General features: G+C 48.7%; 1 protein-coding gene across 2 annotated transcripts in view; it reads left to right on the top strand.

The window, feature by feature from the left end:
- Nucleotides 1-14966, top strand: part of MAP2K1 (mitogen-activated protein kinase kinase 1) — a 78921-nt gene that overhangs the window by 32542 nt on the left and 31413 nt on the right. The window contains exons 1-3 of one of the 2 annotated variants that reach the window (XM_078079170.1): nt 185-285; nt 4623-4833; nt 6303-6449. In XM_078079170.1, the coding sequence (XP_077935296.1) occupies nt 200-285; nt 4623-4833; nt 6303-6449 (444 nt within the window). In that variant the 5' untranslated portion in view covers nt 185-199. Of the gene's footprint in view, nt 1-184; nt 286-4622; nt 4834-6302; nt 6450-14966 lie in introns of those variants that run through there. The other variant, XM_036087093.2, reaches the window with a different exon arrangement.

The raw sequence follows: 14966 nt of genomic DNA, 5'->3' as shown, positions 1-14966 counted from the left end.
TGTACTTTTTTTTTTAACTGGGTGTGGAAACTGAGTACCAGAAAGAGTGGTAGCTTGCCCAAGATCTCACAGATGCGGGTGACAGAGCGTGAGGAAGGAGGGGTTGCAGTCAGTCTCTTGATGTGTTTGCCCTTGGCTTGGGTCTTCTGCCTGTTCTCTTCCTTCCCAGCCCCAGTAGCATTCTTACCTTCCAAATGTCATGGGGGAGAGAGAACTTCCCAACTCCCTGAGCTCTCCGAGGACACCCGCCTGCCTGCACTGGGATCTTTTCTCTGCTCCAGCACGGTGATTGTCATCCTCTGCTCGTCCCTCTGTGCTCCTTCCTGGCAGGGCCTGCCACCCGGGCTAGAGCAAGGCTCAGGCCGGTGACAGACCACTGGCTGGTGTTTGCATGCTGCTGTGGCTCATTTCTGTTTGGTGTGTGGCAGTTGGAAGCCCCCTTTCCTTTGTCTAGACGTCACCTCCCTCCCCCTTAAATCATTCCTTTAGGTCAGCTTCCCATTTCAGTGACCATCAGGGTTGGAGATGGTAGTGTGGGGCCTTGAGGAGCTCTGTTCTAAGAGTTGGGAGAGCTGGCCCGCCAGTAAGCTGTGTGACTCTGTCCTCTCTGGACCTCCGTTTCCTCACCTATAAAATGGGTCTTGCAGGTCCCTCCCTGTACCACGTTTTACACTGCTCCCTGATTTAAGCCCCCGAGCCACAAATGCAAGATTGCAGTTGTGGCCGAGTATTAGGCTTAGTGGATGGGTGGGATGAGGGAGAGGGAGGGAGATGTTCTTGCCCATAGGATCATCCTTTCTCCACCCACTTCATTGTGCCGCCCTCGTGTTTTCAGAACACAAATGACAACCCTTGTTTTTCTCCACTTTCCTTGCTCTTCTCTGCATTCCCATTTCAAACCTATAATCTTCTTGTATCTTGATGAACTTGTGTTTACTGTAAGACAGCCAGGGTGCAGAATTCATATTGCCCTGAGTTATATTCTCTCTGCTGTGGTGCATGGGGTGATGGGAGACAGACATTCACAGCTGGTCCCCGGAGAGGGCTGTGTGTGTGTGTGAGTGAGTGAGAGAGAGAGAGAGAGATTTATTGTTCTGGGCTCCAGAGTCCTTTCCCGATCCATAGTCCTGATTTTGCTGATGTCAGTTAAAGCCAAAGATTGTGCAGGAGACAGGTCCTGGTCCTCTGAGATTTGGAGACTTGTGGTGTGGTTGAGGGGTGACAGGCCCCTCTCTTCCTATTTTCTTTGCTGGAAGCATTTCACCTTGGGGTCGGGTGGGGCAGGAATGAGCCTTGTTGAACATCATTGACTCCCCGTACGGGAGGAAGCAGTACTAAACACTGCTGCGTTATTGATTGATTTCTTTTTAATGAGTACTGAAAGCTGTTTAGATGCCAGGATTTTCCTTTTGCCTTCAGATAAAATCCTTTGTCTTTCATTCTCTGCAACAGTTCTTAAGAAACTTTTCAAGGGTTTTAAGAGTTGTTACAGGAAAGGCAGTAACTTCTGGATCCCACTCTTGCTGCCTTGGCAGCTTCTACTCGTTCTTCAGCCTGCCCGCACCTGACCTGACACTAGTGTAGAAGCGTGTCAGAATTCCATTGTTCCTTCCCCTTGGTTTTCTGTTGTGGCCCTCCCCTGGTGAAGGAAGCAAGCATGGCGTCGTGCCTCCATTTGACAGAAGAGAAAAACGGAGCAGTGTCACAGTTCAGTGAGCAGTCTGGAGTCGCACAGCTAGCTGTTGACTACTTTGGGGTGAGAATCCGGGGTTCCTGACTACTACTGACTCGTCAGCTTGGCAGCACTGCCCACCCCCAGTCATCAGGAGAGTCAGGGCACCACAGCGTAGAGTCTGTGCTGTGTCCCTCTGTGGCTTAGCCTTCTGGAAGGACAGAGCAGGAGCCAGCTCCTTAGCAGTTAGACGGTCAAGCATAGGCGGTCGAGGAGGGAGGAAGCCCATACTGAGTTTTTCTTCCTGAAGGTGGGAGAATTACTTACTTCTACAGAGAGCGGGGAAAATGAGCAGAGTCAGCATTTCTTCTTTTTCTTTGCCAGCTGGATGGGGTTTCTTGTGGCCAGTGTTACTTGCAAGGCAACGTTGAGCTTGAGATGGAGGGCAGGCTGGATTGCATCTGGCGCAAAGGGCTCTTTGTGGAGGTGCCCCATCTTCATGTACAATTGAGCCCTGCTATGGCAAATGCCCTGCACTAGGATCTGACCCGTGTCTGCACGTTGCCTCCCTTGAAAGTATTGAACTTTTTGAAGAGGTAGTATAGCATTATGGTTAAAAATAGAGATTCTCACTGCCCAGGTTTCCATCCTTGCTCTGTTGCTTACTAGCTGTGTGACCCTGGAGAAGTCACTTCACCCATCTGTGCTTGAGTTTGCTATCTGATGTGGATTAAATGCATTAGCAAGTGTAAAACAGTACATGGTGCTGTGAGGAGAATGACTTCCTTCCATTCAGTCCTGCCCCCTCCCTCCTACCTGCTCAGCATGAGTGCGTGTTTGACGGAAGCCCTTAGAGTGGACTGCTGAGCCCTACAGGCAGCTGGAACCTCATCGAAGTTTTAGCTGTGGGGTGTGTCTGCGTTTGACAGGTCTCTCCAAACATCGTCATTGATGGGTTCCTGAGAGTCAGGAAACCTGAAGGTGGCTGTGCCCTCCCAGCCATGCTTCTTCTGGGCCCCTACACCTGAGAGACCGGGGCAGCTGTGAGACTTAGTTGAGCCTTTCAGCAGGATGAGAATATTACCAGGCGTCTTAGTCTGTTCAGGCTGCATAACAAAATGTCATAGACTGGTTGGCTTAAACAACAGAAAGGTTATTTTCTCATGGTCCTGGAGGCTTGAAGCCCAAGATGAGGGTCCCGGCGTGGTTGGGTTCTGGTGAGGCCTCTCTTCCTGGCCTGCAGACAGCTAGCTGCCTTCTCTTGGTGTCCTCACACCACCTTCTTTGGCGTGTGCCCAGAGGCAGGAAGGCTACCTCTCTTCTTATGGCCACCAGTCCTATCTGATTAGGATTCCACCCATATGACCTTATTTTAACCTTAAGCTCTTGAAAGTCCTGTCTCTAAACATACATACATTTGGGGTTAGGCCTTCAACATATGAATTTGAGGGAGACACAACTCAGTCCATAGCACCAGCCTTCCTTCCCTGAGAGCTACCCAGTGAGGACACTTGGTGAAAACAGCCTGGTGTCCTCTGTGGCCCTTATACTGTTATTTGTAAGGTATGTTGCATCTTCCCATAGACCAGGGAGGCGGGAGGTCTGGATCTCCCTGCCTTCTTGAGAGTTGGAATAGAGGGTGAATGAAAAGTGGAAGATTATGCTTACTTTTACCCGTCAAGCTCAGAAATGGCGTGTATGTTAGGGGGTGGGCACCAGCCTTCTGATGTGTAATGATGCTCTGTCCTGCCGCCCGAGTTGTTTGTTTAAACTAGGACTAAAATCACATGAAACGCAGTGGAAGCTCTCCTTACCACCGTCCCCTTAACGAACTCCCAGGAATAATGAATGCTTTTCCGTCCTCTGTAAATTCAGTACTGCCCACAAGCGTGCCGAATGCACAGCTCACAGGCTGCTCTCTGCCCTGCCCACTCGCCTCGGCACCCACTGGCTGAATTATGTGCTTACCAAAAGCCACTTTGTTCCCAGAGTCATTTGTACGGTTGTGGCTGCTATTGTAATTAAGTAAGGTACTTAAATATCAGATAAACTGGTGAAATATGCCTGCAAATGAAGTGGGGTTCCCCCCCCCTTTGAACACTAATTAAAAGCCATGGAAAGACTCAGTAAGTCCAACTCACTAAAACATTACTATAAAATTAGGTGAGCATTAAGATTGGGGAAAATCCTGAAACTCTTACAATTCTATGTTGATATTCTGTATCTACATTTTTACTCCACTTTAAAGAATCAGGCATTGGAAATGATAGTGTATCATGTTCTGGTTCATGTCAGGAGGATGGTGTGGGGCTCTTACCAGTGGAATTTTACTCAAAGAGAGGGCCTTGCCCTACCTACGTTAGAAGATGGGTGAATAAATGCACATTTATATATATTATTAAAAAATAAAAATTTTAGGTAAATATTTTTAGGATTCCTTGCTTTGATTAACCTGGTTCCTGACCTGATGACATTAGAGAGAAGAGTTTCTGCTGTTAGCATTCAGTTTAGAGCCTGTTAGAGCCTGTTTTGATGGTTTGGTTTGATTTCAGTTTAGTGGTTTTAGGAAATAGATTTTATTTTGTGTACGGTGTAAACTTAATAAATCCAATACTAGTGGGTCTTTTGGAACTGGGGTTTTAAAGCAAACGAAGGTGGCTCATTCTGGATTTTAGCAGATTCTTTGGTTCCTTCTGTAGACTTGCAGCATAGTGAGACCTAATTCCCTCATTTGACAAATGAGGAAACCAAGGCCTGGAGAGGAGAAGGGTGTCAGCGGGGAGGGGGGTCGGGTGGCGTAATGAAGGCGGTAGAGCGTGGAACCCTCCCCTGGAACCCCTGCGCTGGTTCTCCGGTCCGGCCCCGGAGCTGGAACTCTCCAGCACACAGATGCTCCTCTGGGGGGACCCCTCTGATGCTGGTTGTGACTTGTGCTCTCCCTTTGGGACAGGACCAACCTGGAGGCCTTGCAGAAGAAGCTGGAGGAGTTGGAGCTCGATGAGCAGCAGCGGAAGCGCCTTGAGGCCTTTCTCACCCAGAAGCAGAAGGTCGGGGAATTGAAGGATGATGACTTCGAGAAGATCAGTGAGCTGGGCGCCGGCAACGGTGGTGTGGTGTTCAAGGTCTCGCACAAGCCCTCCGGCCTGGTCATGGCCAGAAAGGTGAGGCCACTTAAAAAAAAAAAAAAAAAAAGACTGAATCAGGTTGGCCTTTGTTGGCCTTGGTGAATAGGTAATTGGATTATCTCTTGGAAGATCTGGGGCCTGGGGCCTGTGGGAGGAAGACTGACTTTTCACTCAGTACCTTTTTGTGCGGTTTGAATTTTGAGCTCCTGTTACCTGTCAGATTATAGGATAAACACCCTGATGGTGTGTTAGTGTATTTATCCCCACCCCCAGACTGGAAAAGAAAGGCAAGTGACCTTCCTTAGCTTTCTGCGTGCTCTGGAAAGAATGCAAGGGTGCCTGTTTGCCATTATCCGGGGCAGGAGAAGCCGCTTTCATTTAGGCAGCCCCGGCGATGCACCAAACACTGGTTTCGAGTGGTTTGCCTGTGCTCTGGCCCTGTGGGCGCTTCGCCTGCATCCCCCTGCAGTGTGGACATCTCTGCTCCCCGCCGTGGCTGGCAGTGTTGGAGCTGGACTTCCTGTCCACCCGGGGTCCTCCTCTTTCCGGACACGGCCCCTGCTGTGGCAAGGCTGGGCTCTTCCGTGGTTCCCGGCACACCGTCTTTAATCCCATCCGTATCCGTTTGCTCAGCCGCCCCTTCCCTCTTCTCAAACAGTGCCCACAGTGGTAAGCACTGCTCCCATGTCCTCTGGCACTCATTGTCTGTGACCCTTGCTAGCAGCTTAGTCTTACTCAGTAGCTGTTTCTTTTTTCTTTTTTAAGATTTATTTATTTATTAGAGAGAGAGAGAGCATGCAAGGGGGGAGGGTCAGAGGGAGAAGCAGACTCTCTGCTGAGCAGGGAGCCAGATGCGGGACTCGATCCTGGGACTCCAGAACATGACCTGAGCTGAAGGCAGTCGCCTAACCAACTGAGCCACCCAGGCGCCCTTAGTAGCTGTTTCATATGGCAGATGTGTCTGTCACCTGTCTTCCTGGGTGAAACCAGTGACAGCATGAGGGGCACATAAGGTGGCACCTGAGGCCCCGGCTGAATCTCCACCACCTTAGGCTCCAGAGGTCAAGGGGCAGTCTCCTGGGCAGCTCAGGTCCACATAACCAGTTCCTCATACCCTTCCACCCCCACAGCCCTCAGGTGACAGCCAGGTCTTCAAGGCTGCTTCTCCCTCCTCTCTCAGCTTCACAAATCCTTTGGGAAGAAACCCTCCATTCAGCTTTGTTCTTGGGAGGGGTGAGCCCCCGTTCCTCACTCTGGGCTCTAGGAGCAGAGGCACAGCCGCCCTCCCCTGGTTACAGCTCCCCCGGTACCAACACCTGCCTTGATAGGTTGGCACCGAGTGCTTTGGTCGGGCAGCAACTTGCCTGTGTTCTCTCTTCCTACCGTTAAGAGCTTAAGCATTGAAGAATGCTTGCATCCATGTGTTGTCCCTCTATCCATCCCTCTGTCCCTCCGTGCATCTATATATTTTTAAAGCCTCTCTTCCCCCCACTTTCTTTCCCCAGCTCATTCACCTGGAGATCAAGCCTGCGATCCGGAACCAGATCATACGGGAGCTGCAGGTTCTACATGAGTGCAACTCCCCCTACATCGTGGGCTTCTACGGTGCGTTCTACAGCGACGGCGAGATCAGTATCTGCATGGAGCACATGGTATGTGGCAGCCTGGCAGCCTCTGGGGCAACGGCCTCGGAGTTGGAGCTCTGGGCTCTTCTTTGCTTTGGGAGGCACCCCGCTGCCTCCCTGTTCCTCCCTGGATCCACATCCCTGTCTTGGGCATGTGGGAAGCCTGACCGTACAACCTGGAGTAACCGAAAGACCACAGGCCTCTTTCCTAGGTCCCCCCTCTCTTCAAAGAGAGGTGGCAGCAACCGGGTATCCCTGGTAGGTAGGCCTAGAGCACATCTCCCAATTTTCTTGTCCCCAAGGTTTAGATATGGGTGAAATCTGGTTAGTACAGTTTAAATCCATTTATGATGTACAGTGTTGTGTGCTAGGTACCCGGTTCTGGGGTTATGAGATGAGACACCCCTGTCTTCAGAGTCTGTGATCTGCTTGAAGGACAGTCTGGAGGGGTCTTTGGGCGTACAGAGAAGTAATGCCACCTGATGCACATCAGAGAGGGCAAGTAAGGGGGCACTTACGGGCTAATTGTGCGGATGTGAGCTGCCACTCTTTGTAGCATTAGCTGCCTGGAGTCCCTTCCTCCTCTTGGCGGTGCCTAACGAACAGTAACGGCGTCCACGACAATGATAATGCTAGCAATACTGATATGGACTAATGTGTTGGGTGTGTAGCATATCATGTACTATCCAACGCAGATTAATATTTTATTGCATTTTCTCAACACCTCATTGGATGGGTAGATCATCTGCATTTTACAAATGAGGAGACTGAGGTTCAGAGAAATGAATGACTTGCCCAAGGTCATGCAGCTAGTTAGCGGAATCAGTAGAATTTAAACCGAGGCTGTTGGACCCGAGTGCCTGTACTTTGTTGAATCTACTGGATAGTGACTGGGGCTCTGTTTCCATCCTTGATGCCAGAATTTCAGAGAGAGAGGCTGGCTTTGTGATCGCTATTTTTTCCTGTCCCCATGAGGCAACAGGGGACTTGGGAATCCGATATGTTTATTCATATCTCCCTTCCTCACAAAAATCCAAGTAGACGCTGTCTTGTTTGCCACTGTGTCTCCAAAGCCCAGAATAGCCCTGGGACACAGCAGGTGCTCAATAATGATTTGTTTATGGACTGTCACCTTCTCGTCAGGACCTGGGGCAAGTTTCTTTCTGATTCTGTTTCCTCGTTTTGTAAAACGGCCATTACTCTGCCTACCTCCTTGTAGATTAATCCTCGAGGATTAGTGAAAATAACGGAGTCTTGGCGCACTGACTCCAGGCCTGTCTTGGCGAACAGTAGCGCTTGCTTCATTCTCGATGGAGCCGACGGCTCGGAGACAAGAGCTGACGTGACCGAGTCTGCGCGCTTCTGACTGCCGTGCTTTCAGTCCTCGGGCCGGCAGAGTGTCCCTCAGCAGCTCCACTTCCTTCCTGACCCTGGATCTGCCCTGACCTCTGGGAATGAGCCCCGGTGCCTGGTCGTAATGAACTCCAGCAGCACCCTCCCCGGGAGGTTTGTCCCTTGCCGGTGCCCCATTATTTTGAACTTCTCTTCATGGTAACGATCAGGAAGTGCCGTGCACGCTCTCGTAGGCATCTGCGGACTGGTGTGGTGCCACGTGGAACGTGGAACCTGGAATGTCTTCTGCGTGCCTGCAAGTTACTGAGAAAGCTCTCGTTCTTCTTGCTTGAACAGGAGTGAAGCAGCCTCTGGGCAGCCTGTGAACATTTCTGGTTTGGTCCTCCCTCAGCCTTGGAGTGCTGATATTTTCTCCTTGGGTCTTAGCCGCCCTTTGGTGGGGTGCAGCGCAGGGGGAGCGGGCTATTCCTTACGCTTTGGGTTTCTTGGGCTCCTGGTGCTGTTGATGGTTGGTTTTCTAGCTCTAGCTCAGAGTTTTGGCATGAAGATGTGTAACTGGCAGTAGAAGTCCTTGAAAACTAGAAGGGGAAGAGGCTGGAGGTAATGGTGAGAAACCGGTGATGGGAAAGGCCAGAGGAGCCTTTTTCCTCTCAGGTGTTGCCACAATAATGGAAGGCGGGTGGCGGCATGGCTGGACATAATAGTAACTAGTTTTCCCATTTTGCACCACTTGGTGAGTCCTTTCCATGTTATGTAAGTTATTAATCACATCAGCCCTCTCCTGTGAGACACAGTGTGGACCACCCTCCCCAAGGTGGAACAAGGCCTCGAGAGGCTTAGTAATTAGTCTGAGTTCTATAGCCAGTAAATGTCAGAGAGCTTAATTCTAACTAGTGTCTCTAACCAGGTCTGCTTTCTTTAAATTTCATGCTCTTAGGATTTTCTCATCGTGCAGAGAAATGTTTGGACCGGCTCTTCTCTGGGGGCTCTTCTGTTTTTGGCACTTGCAGCCAGTCAGCGTTTACACTAGTTAGCATGGGTCCGGCTTCACAAACACTTACTTGTATGTAATACCTGTAACGTGAAGGGTGCCACAGGAGCTGCTGGGGGGATGGAGACCCTGTGAGCGGCCTCTCTGCTCCCCAGAGCTGGTCACAGGCTGGATGGCTGTGCTCTAGGGCCTTCTTAGGTGAGGGCTTCTGAGCACTGGCTCTGTGTCATCTCATGCCTACTGTCTTCTGACCCATCAGGTAATTTCCTGAATTACCTCCATGTTCTGTGTCACTCGGTGTTCCCCCTTTGTTAGAGGAACCAGGATGCTGTGTGTAGGGTGAACATGGTTGAACTCCAGGCTGCTTGCTTCAGAGGTGGGGATTAGGCCCCAAACATTGATAGCCAGTGGCCTTTTTGTTTATTCAGAACTTGCTGGAACCTGTTCTATTAGCCTTATGTCACCTCTTGCCATTTGGAGTTTAGTCTTTTTATTTGTCTTAAATGCACCTGTAGTGAGGCTTCCTCATTCTGGAATCCTTTATTCACTTTGGATTCATAGATATTGATCACAACCTTTGTGCCTCTTGCTCTGTCCTTCCCACCCAACCTTTCCCTCCAGGAGGACAAGAGGACTCAGGACGTGACAAGGGTTGGTTTCCCATTCTCTCAGCCCATTTCCAGTATCTGCAGGTCAGTTTTCCTCTCATGGATTTGGCTCTGCGGGCAGGGCAGGGTCCTCCCACATAAGCAGAAGATATCTCTGGAGTTACCCTGGGGAGTCTGAGCCTCGAAAATTGGCTTTCAGAAGCTGGGAGGGCCAAAACCTTTTGAGGGCCAAGCACAGTGTCTGGCACCTGTTGGGTGAAATGTGTTGAGGGACTGAATGAAGGAGGCCCAGATGGGGAGGGCATGGTCAGGCCTGCGGCGCAGTGGGAGAGAGAGAGGCCTAGGGTTTTCTGTTCCCAGGCATCCACAGGCCCCGAGAGCGCTGGAACAGTCTGTTGATACTAGTGGAGAGGCTCAGAGCTACCAGAGACAGGACCATGTAGTGAAGCTGTTGTGGCCTCAAGTCCAAGCAGCCACGCTCCAGAGTAGCTTTCTGCTCTAGCCCTGGACCCTCTTACCCCTTCTTCGTCCCTGAGCAGGCCTTCCCGCAGGAGAGCTCCTGTCCTGGCCTCCTCTGACAGGCAAGCTCTCTGACTGCTAGCAGCCACTTCTCTTTGGGGATTTCTGTTTTGTCTCAGCTTCCACATTTCAAAGGTGTAGTCGTGTAGAGCTCTGTTCATTAGTCACATCTCAACTTCAGAGGTTCTTGGCTTCTGTCTATGTCACTGTCTCTGTGTGTTCTTTGTCACTAACATTTTCCCCCAACACTTTATTAAGACAATTTCAAACACAGCAAGGTGTAATATGCCCTGTAAACCCACCACCCAGATTCTGCAGTTACTGCTTTGCCGTATTTGCTTTACCACATATTGCCCATCTATCCCTTCCTTGCTCACATCATTTCTTAGATGCATTTTAAAACGAATTTGTGTCACTGGCATCCATTGGGCCCCATCTTCTAAAGCACTCAGCCAAGGGCTGACCTTTGCTAGAAAGAAGCTGCGCTTGCACTGCCCAGTCTGGATTTTTTGAGACCGAGGGGTAAACGGATACCCCCTGATCAGGATAGGAATGCTTCTGCCTTGGGGGCAGTAGATTCCTGCTCAGGTGGTAGCTGAGCAACCAGGGAACTGAGGATTCAGGATGGATGGTTCTCATGCAGGAGTAAAAGCTTTTGAGCTCTCTCTCTTTTTTTTTTTCCGTAAAGCATTTGTCTCTTCTATAGAAAACCTTCACAAAAGCACCATTGATTTACTTAATAATTGGCTTCTAAAAATAAGCACAATTTCATCAGCTTTAGTCAAGGAAGGCAAGTCCTCGGCAACAGTGAAGTGAAATTAAAAGGTTGTAAGGTGAGTTGTAGGCAGCTCTGGGTAATTCTGACTGTGGTTCATGCTTCGTAAATCTTGCTAATAATCCCATTGTTCATACTGTAACTCTGCTTATAGCTGGGAAGGAGGTGAGAGGAAAGAGAGCCAAGGTTTCTTCCTTTTTTTTTTTTTTTTTTAATTTTATTTATTTATTTGACAGAGAGAGACATGGTGAGAGGGAACATAAGCAGGGGGAGTGGGAAAGGGAGAAGCAGACTTCCCGCTGAGCAGGGAGCCCGATTCGGGGCTCGATCCCAGGACCCTGGGACCATGACCTGAGCCGAAGGCAGACGCTTAGCGACTGAGCCACCCAAGCGCCTCTCTTCCTTTTTATTTTAATTTTTAATTTTTTTTTTTAAAGATTTTATTTATTTATCTGACAGAGAAACAGCGAGAGCAGGAACACAAGCAGGGGGAGTGGGAGAGGGAGAAGCAGGCTTCCTGCTGAGCAGGGAGCCCGATGCGGGACTCTATCCCAGGACCCTGGGATCATGACCTGAGCCAAAGGCAGATGCTTAACGACTGAGCCACCCAGGCGCCCCTCTCTTCCTTTTTAATAGGAATATTTACCCCCAACCTCCAGGGAAAGTGGGAGCCAGGCTGCCCTCTGTCCTAGGCTGTGGAACCTGAGAACCAAAGTTAGCATTTCTGCCTCATTTGAGTCAGATTTTGACAGTTGCTTTGTTACCTAGTTTTAACTGCATAGTCCTCCCTGATAATTAGGCAAAGCTGATCAAACAAAGGATCTGAAACCATATCCAACTGGAAGCAAAAGAGAAATGGCTTGGAAACTTTCTGCACTGGAGTCCCTCTTCCCATTGGTAAAGGAAATTGAGAGGTGCTATCATGTTTCTAGAAGCCTGCTGACTTGGGTGTGGTTACCTGGGCTCTGATGTCCTGATTTGGCCACCAGGGGCTTGCGGCATTGTGAAGGCGGCCAGGCTCACAGGTGACTCAAAACTCAGCCTGGATCACAGCTTGAGTAGGGCTCTTCCAAGGACTCTTGGAAAATAAATGGGTTTACAGGGGAGTTTTGTTTGGTTCTAGATTAATGATTCCACTGTCATGTCTGTGTGGGAATTCTGGCACATAGGCAGTTTTAGGTTGAATTTCAGGATCTTCCATCGTGCTCTTTGGTTGACTGACCCACCCCCCATTAATTCTGATTAGAAGACAAACATGTTCAGGGGTACTAGTGTGCATTTGAGAATTCACACTTGTACTGCTTTCTTTTCCCTCAGCATCTGTGATCCAGAGTTGACTATGACAGAGAGTGACTGGTCCAAATGCTCCTTTCCATAAGCATAGGATTTTTAAGTGGATAATCTATTTTTAACATTGTTTTAGGAGACATTTCCTGAGGGGTCTGTATCCCTGAATGAATCTTACTTATTTTCTCACCTCCTCTAGAAAGAAAGCAGTGTTGTATCTATCTTAGACTCCCGTTGCACAAACTGGACGTTTAGTAAATACTGTTAATTGATTTGCAGATTTAATTCTCCACTTTCATAAAGGAGTTCAATAATTTAAAAAGGTAAAACATTTATTCATTGTGGAAAATTTATAAACAATAGGAAAGCACAAAGAAGAAACTATCTTGCAACAAAAATCCCTCATCGTCTTACTACCTAGACTGGAAATAACCATTGGTAACATTTTGCATGTTCTGGTTTTGTGTGTGTACACACTTTTTTATGTCTATAAAAGTGTGAATATGGGACGCCTGGGTGGCTCAGTCAGTTAAACGTCTGCCTTCAGCTCAGGTCATGATCCTGGGGTCCTGGGATCGAGTTCCTCGTCGGGCTCCCTGCTCAGCGCGGAGCCTGCTTTTCCCTGAGCCGCTCCTGCTGCTTTGTGCTTGGACTCTTTCCCTCTTTCTGACAAATAAGTAAAATCTTAAAAAAAAAATCATTTATAAAAAAAAAAGTGGGAATATGTTCTGTCCTTCCGTTTATCATGTTGTGCCTTGTTCTGTGACCTTACGCTTGCCGACTGTGTCATTGAGGCTGGTGGTTTTGGAGGCAGGAAGCGTACAGAGATGTCTCTCTGCTTGGCCACATCTTGCCACCTCAGGTGCGGTTTCCATGTCCCTCCTGCTGCCAGCTCTTCACTTAGCCACTTCCTCCTCCGAGCATGTGGAGTGATGTCTGTTCTCCTCATTCAACTGTTTGTTCCCTGCCTTGTTTCAGAGGAGGATTTAAGGTGCCTTGCCTCATTGTGTTTTTTTCTGTATTTATAGGTTTTTTTCCATCCCTAGTTTCTCACCTATCCCTATGCCTTTCACAGAGGTGATTAATAAATGATAAATGACATTGGTAACTGCTCAGTGTAGATGAGATACTTTAAAAATCAGTCTAACACTCTCTCTCAAATAAGTAAATCTTTAAACAAAAAAAATGGGGCGCTTGGGTGGCGCAGTCAGTTGAACATCCAACTCTTGATTTCAGCTCAGGTTGTGATCTCAGGGTCGTGAGATCGAGCCCCGCATTGGGATCTGCACTCAGCAGGGCATCTGCTTGGGTTTCTCTCTCCCTCTACCCCTCGCCCTGTTCGCATGTGCTCGTGTGTGCATGCGTGCTCTCTCTCTCAAAATAAATAAATAAATCTTGAAAAATCAGTCTAAGTTTGCAGGAATTGTCTCTACTTCTGAGGGTGTTTTTAAATTATGGCTGGTAATTGGCAGCCCTTGAAGCCAGAAGGATATGAACCTGGTCCTGCCTCACTACATCAGGGTTCCCTGAGTGAAGCTTTTCTTCAAAATCTTAGGTTACAATGTAGAATCCATGAATGGGAAGGCCCTGGCGTGCGAGCCTGACAGAGGCTGGCTTCATACCCCATGCGTGTCGTGTCTCATATTCTACCTTTCCACCACCTCAGTCCAGGGTCAGGCCGTGTCACCCTGCTCATCAGCTCCTTCATGCTCTCCCTGCTCTTTCTCTCAGCTGCTGTGGTTTCCATCTGAAAGCAGGCAGCCTTCCATCTCCATCACAAAGGCATGTCTTGTTTTTTTCGGTGGGGCTCCATGACCTGGTCACAGATAGCCGTTCCTGGCCTGACCCATCCCTGCATTTCTTCATGCACCCACAGGGGAGTGAACCACATGTCCTCCCAGGAGGACTAAGCAGTCTGAGGTTTCTCTGCTTTTGATCTGATTGAAATACCTGTTCTTCCTCCACCATTCCAGGTATAGAAATCACGTTCATTTTTTGAGTAAGACTTCAACTCAAATTTCATCTTCTTCTTCTTTTTTTTTTTTTTTTTTAAGATTTTATTTATTTGAGGGGGGAAAGGGGCAGAGGGAGAGAATCTCAAGCAGACTCCCCACTGAGTGTGGAGCCCGATGCAGGGCTCCATCTCACGACCTGTGAGATCATGACCTGAGCCGAAATCAACAGTTGGACCTGTAACCAACTGAGCCACCCAGGCGCCCCTCAAATGCCTTTTTCTTCTCTTTCGTTTTTGTTTTTTAGTATTTAATTTATTTATTTGAGAGAGAGAGTGAGCGAGAGGGAGCACAAGCAGGGTGAAGGGCAGCGGGAGAAGCAGACTCCCCACTGAGCAGGGAGCCCAACACGGGACTCGATCCCGGGACTCCGGGACCATGACCCGAGCTGAAGGCAGATGCCCAACCAACTGAGCCACCCAGGCACCCCTTCTTGTCTCTTTTTTTTAAAATTTATAATTTAAATTCAATTTAATTAACATTAGCGTATTACTAGTTTCAGAGGTAGAATTTAGAGATTTATTAGTTGCATATAGCACCCGGTGCTCATTACATCACATGCCCTCCTTAATGCCCATCACCCAGTTACCTCATCCTCCCACTCACCTCCCCTCCAGCAACCCTCAGTTTGTTTCCTATAGTTAAGAATCTCTTACGGTTTGTCTCCCTCTCTGTTTCTGTCTTAATTTATTTTTCCTTCCCTTCCCCTATGTTCATCATTTTTGTTTCTTAAATTCCACACATGAGTGAAATCATACGGTATTTGTCCTTCTCCGACTGACTTATTTCGTTTAGCATAATATCCTCTAGTTTCATCCATGTCATTGCAAATGGCATGAGTTCATTATTTTTCATGGCTGCGTAATATCCCCCCCCCCCCCCCCCCCCCCCGTGTCTTCTTTATCCATTCATCTGTCGATGGACATCTGGTCTCTTTCCATATTTTGGCTGTTGTGGACATTGCTGCTATAAACATTGGGGTGCATGTGCCCCTTTGAA

Source organism: Halichoerus grypus, chromosome 8 (assembly GCF_964656455.1).
Source record: "Halichoerus grypus chromosome 8, mHalGry1.hap1.1, whole genome shotgun sequence".
Taxonomy (NCBI): domain Eukaryota; kingdom Metazoa; phylum Chordata; class Mammalia; order Carnivora; family Phocidae; genus Halichoerus; species Halichoerus grypus.
This window is presented reverse-complemented; position numbering and strand designations above follow the sequence as displayed.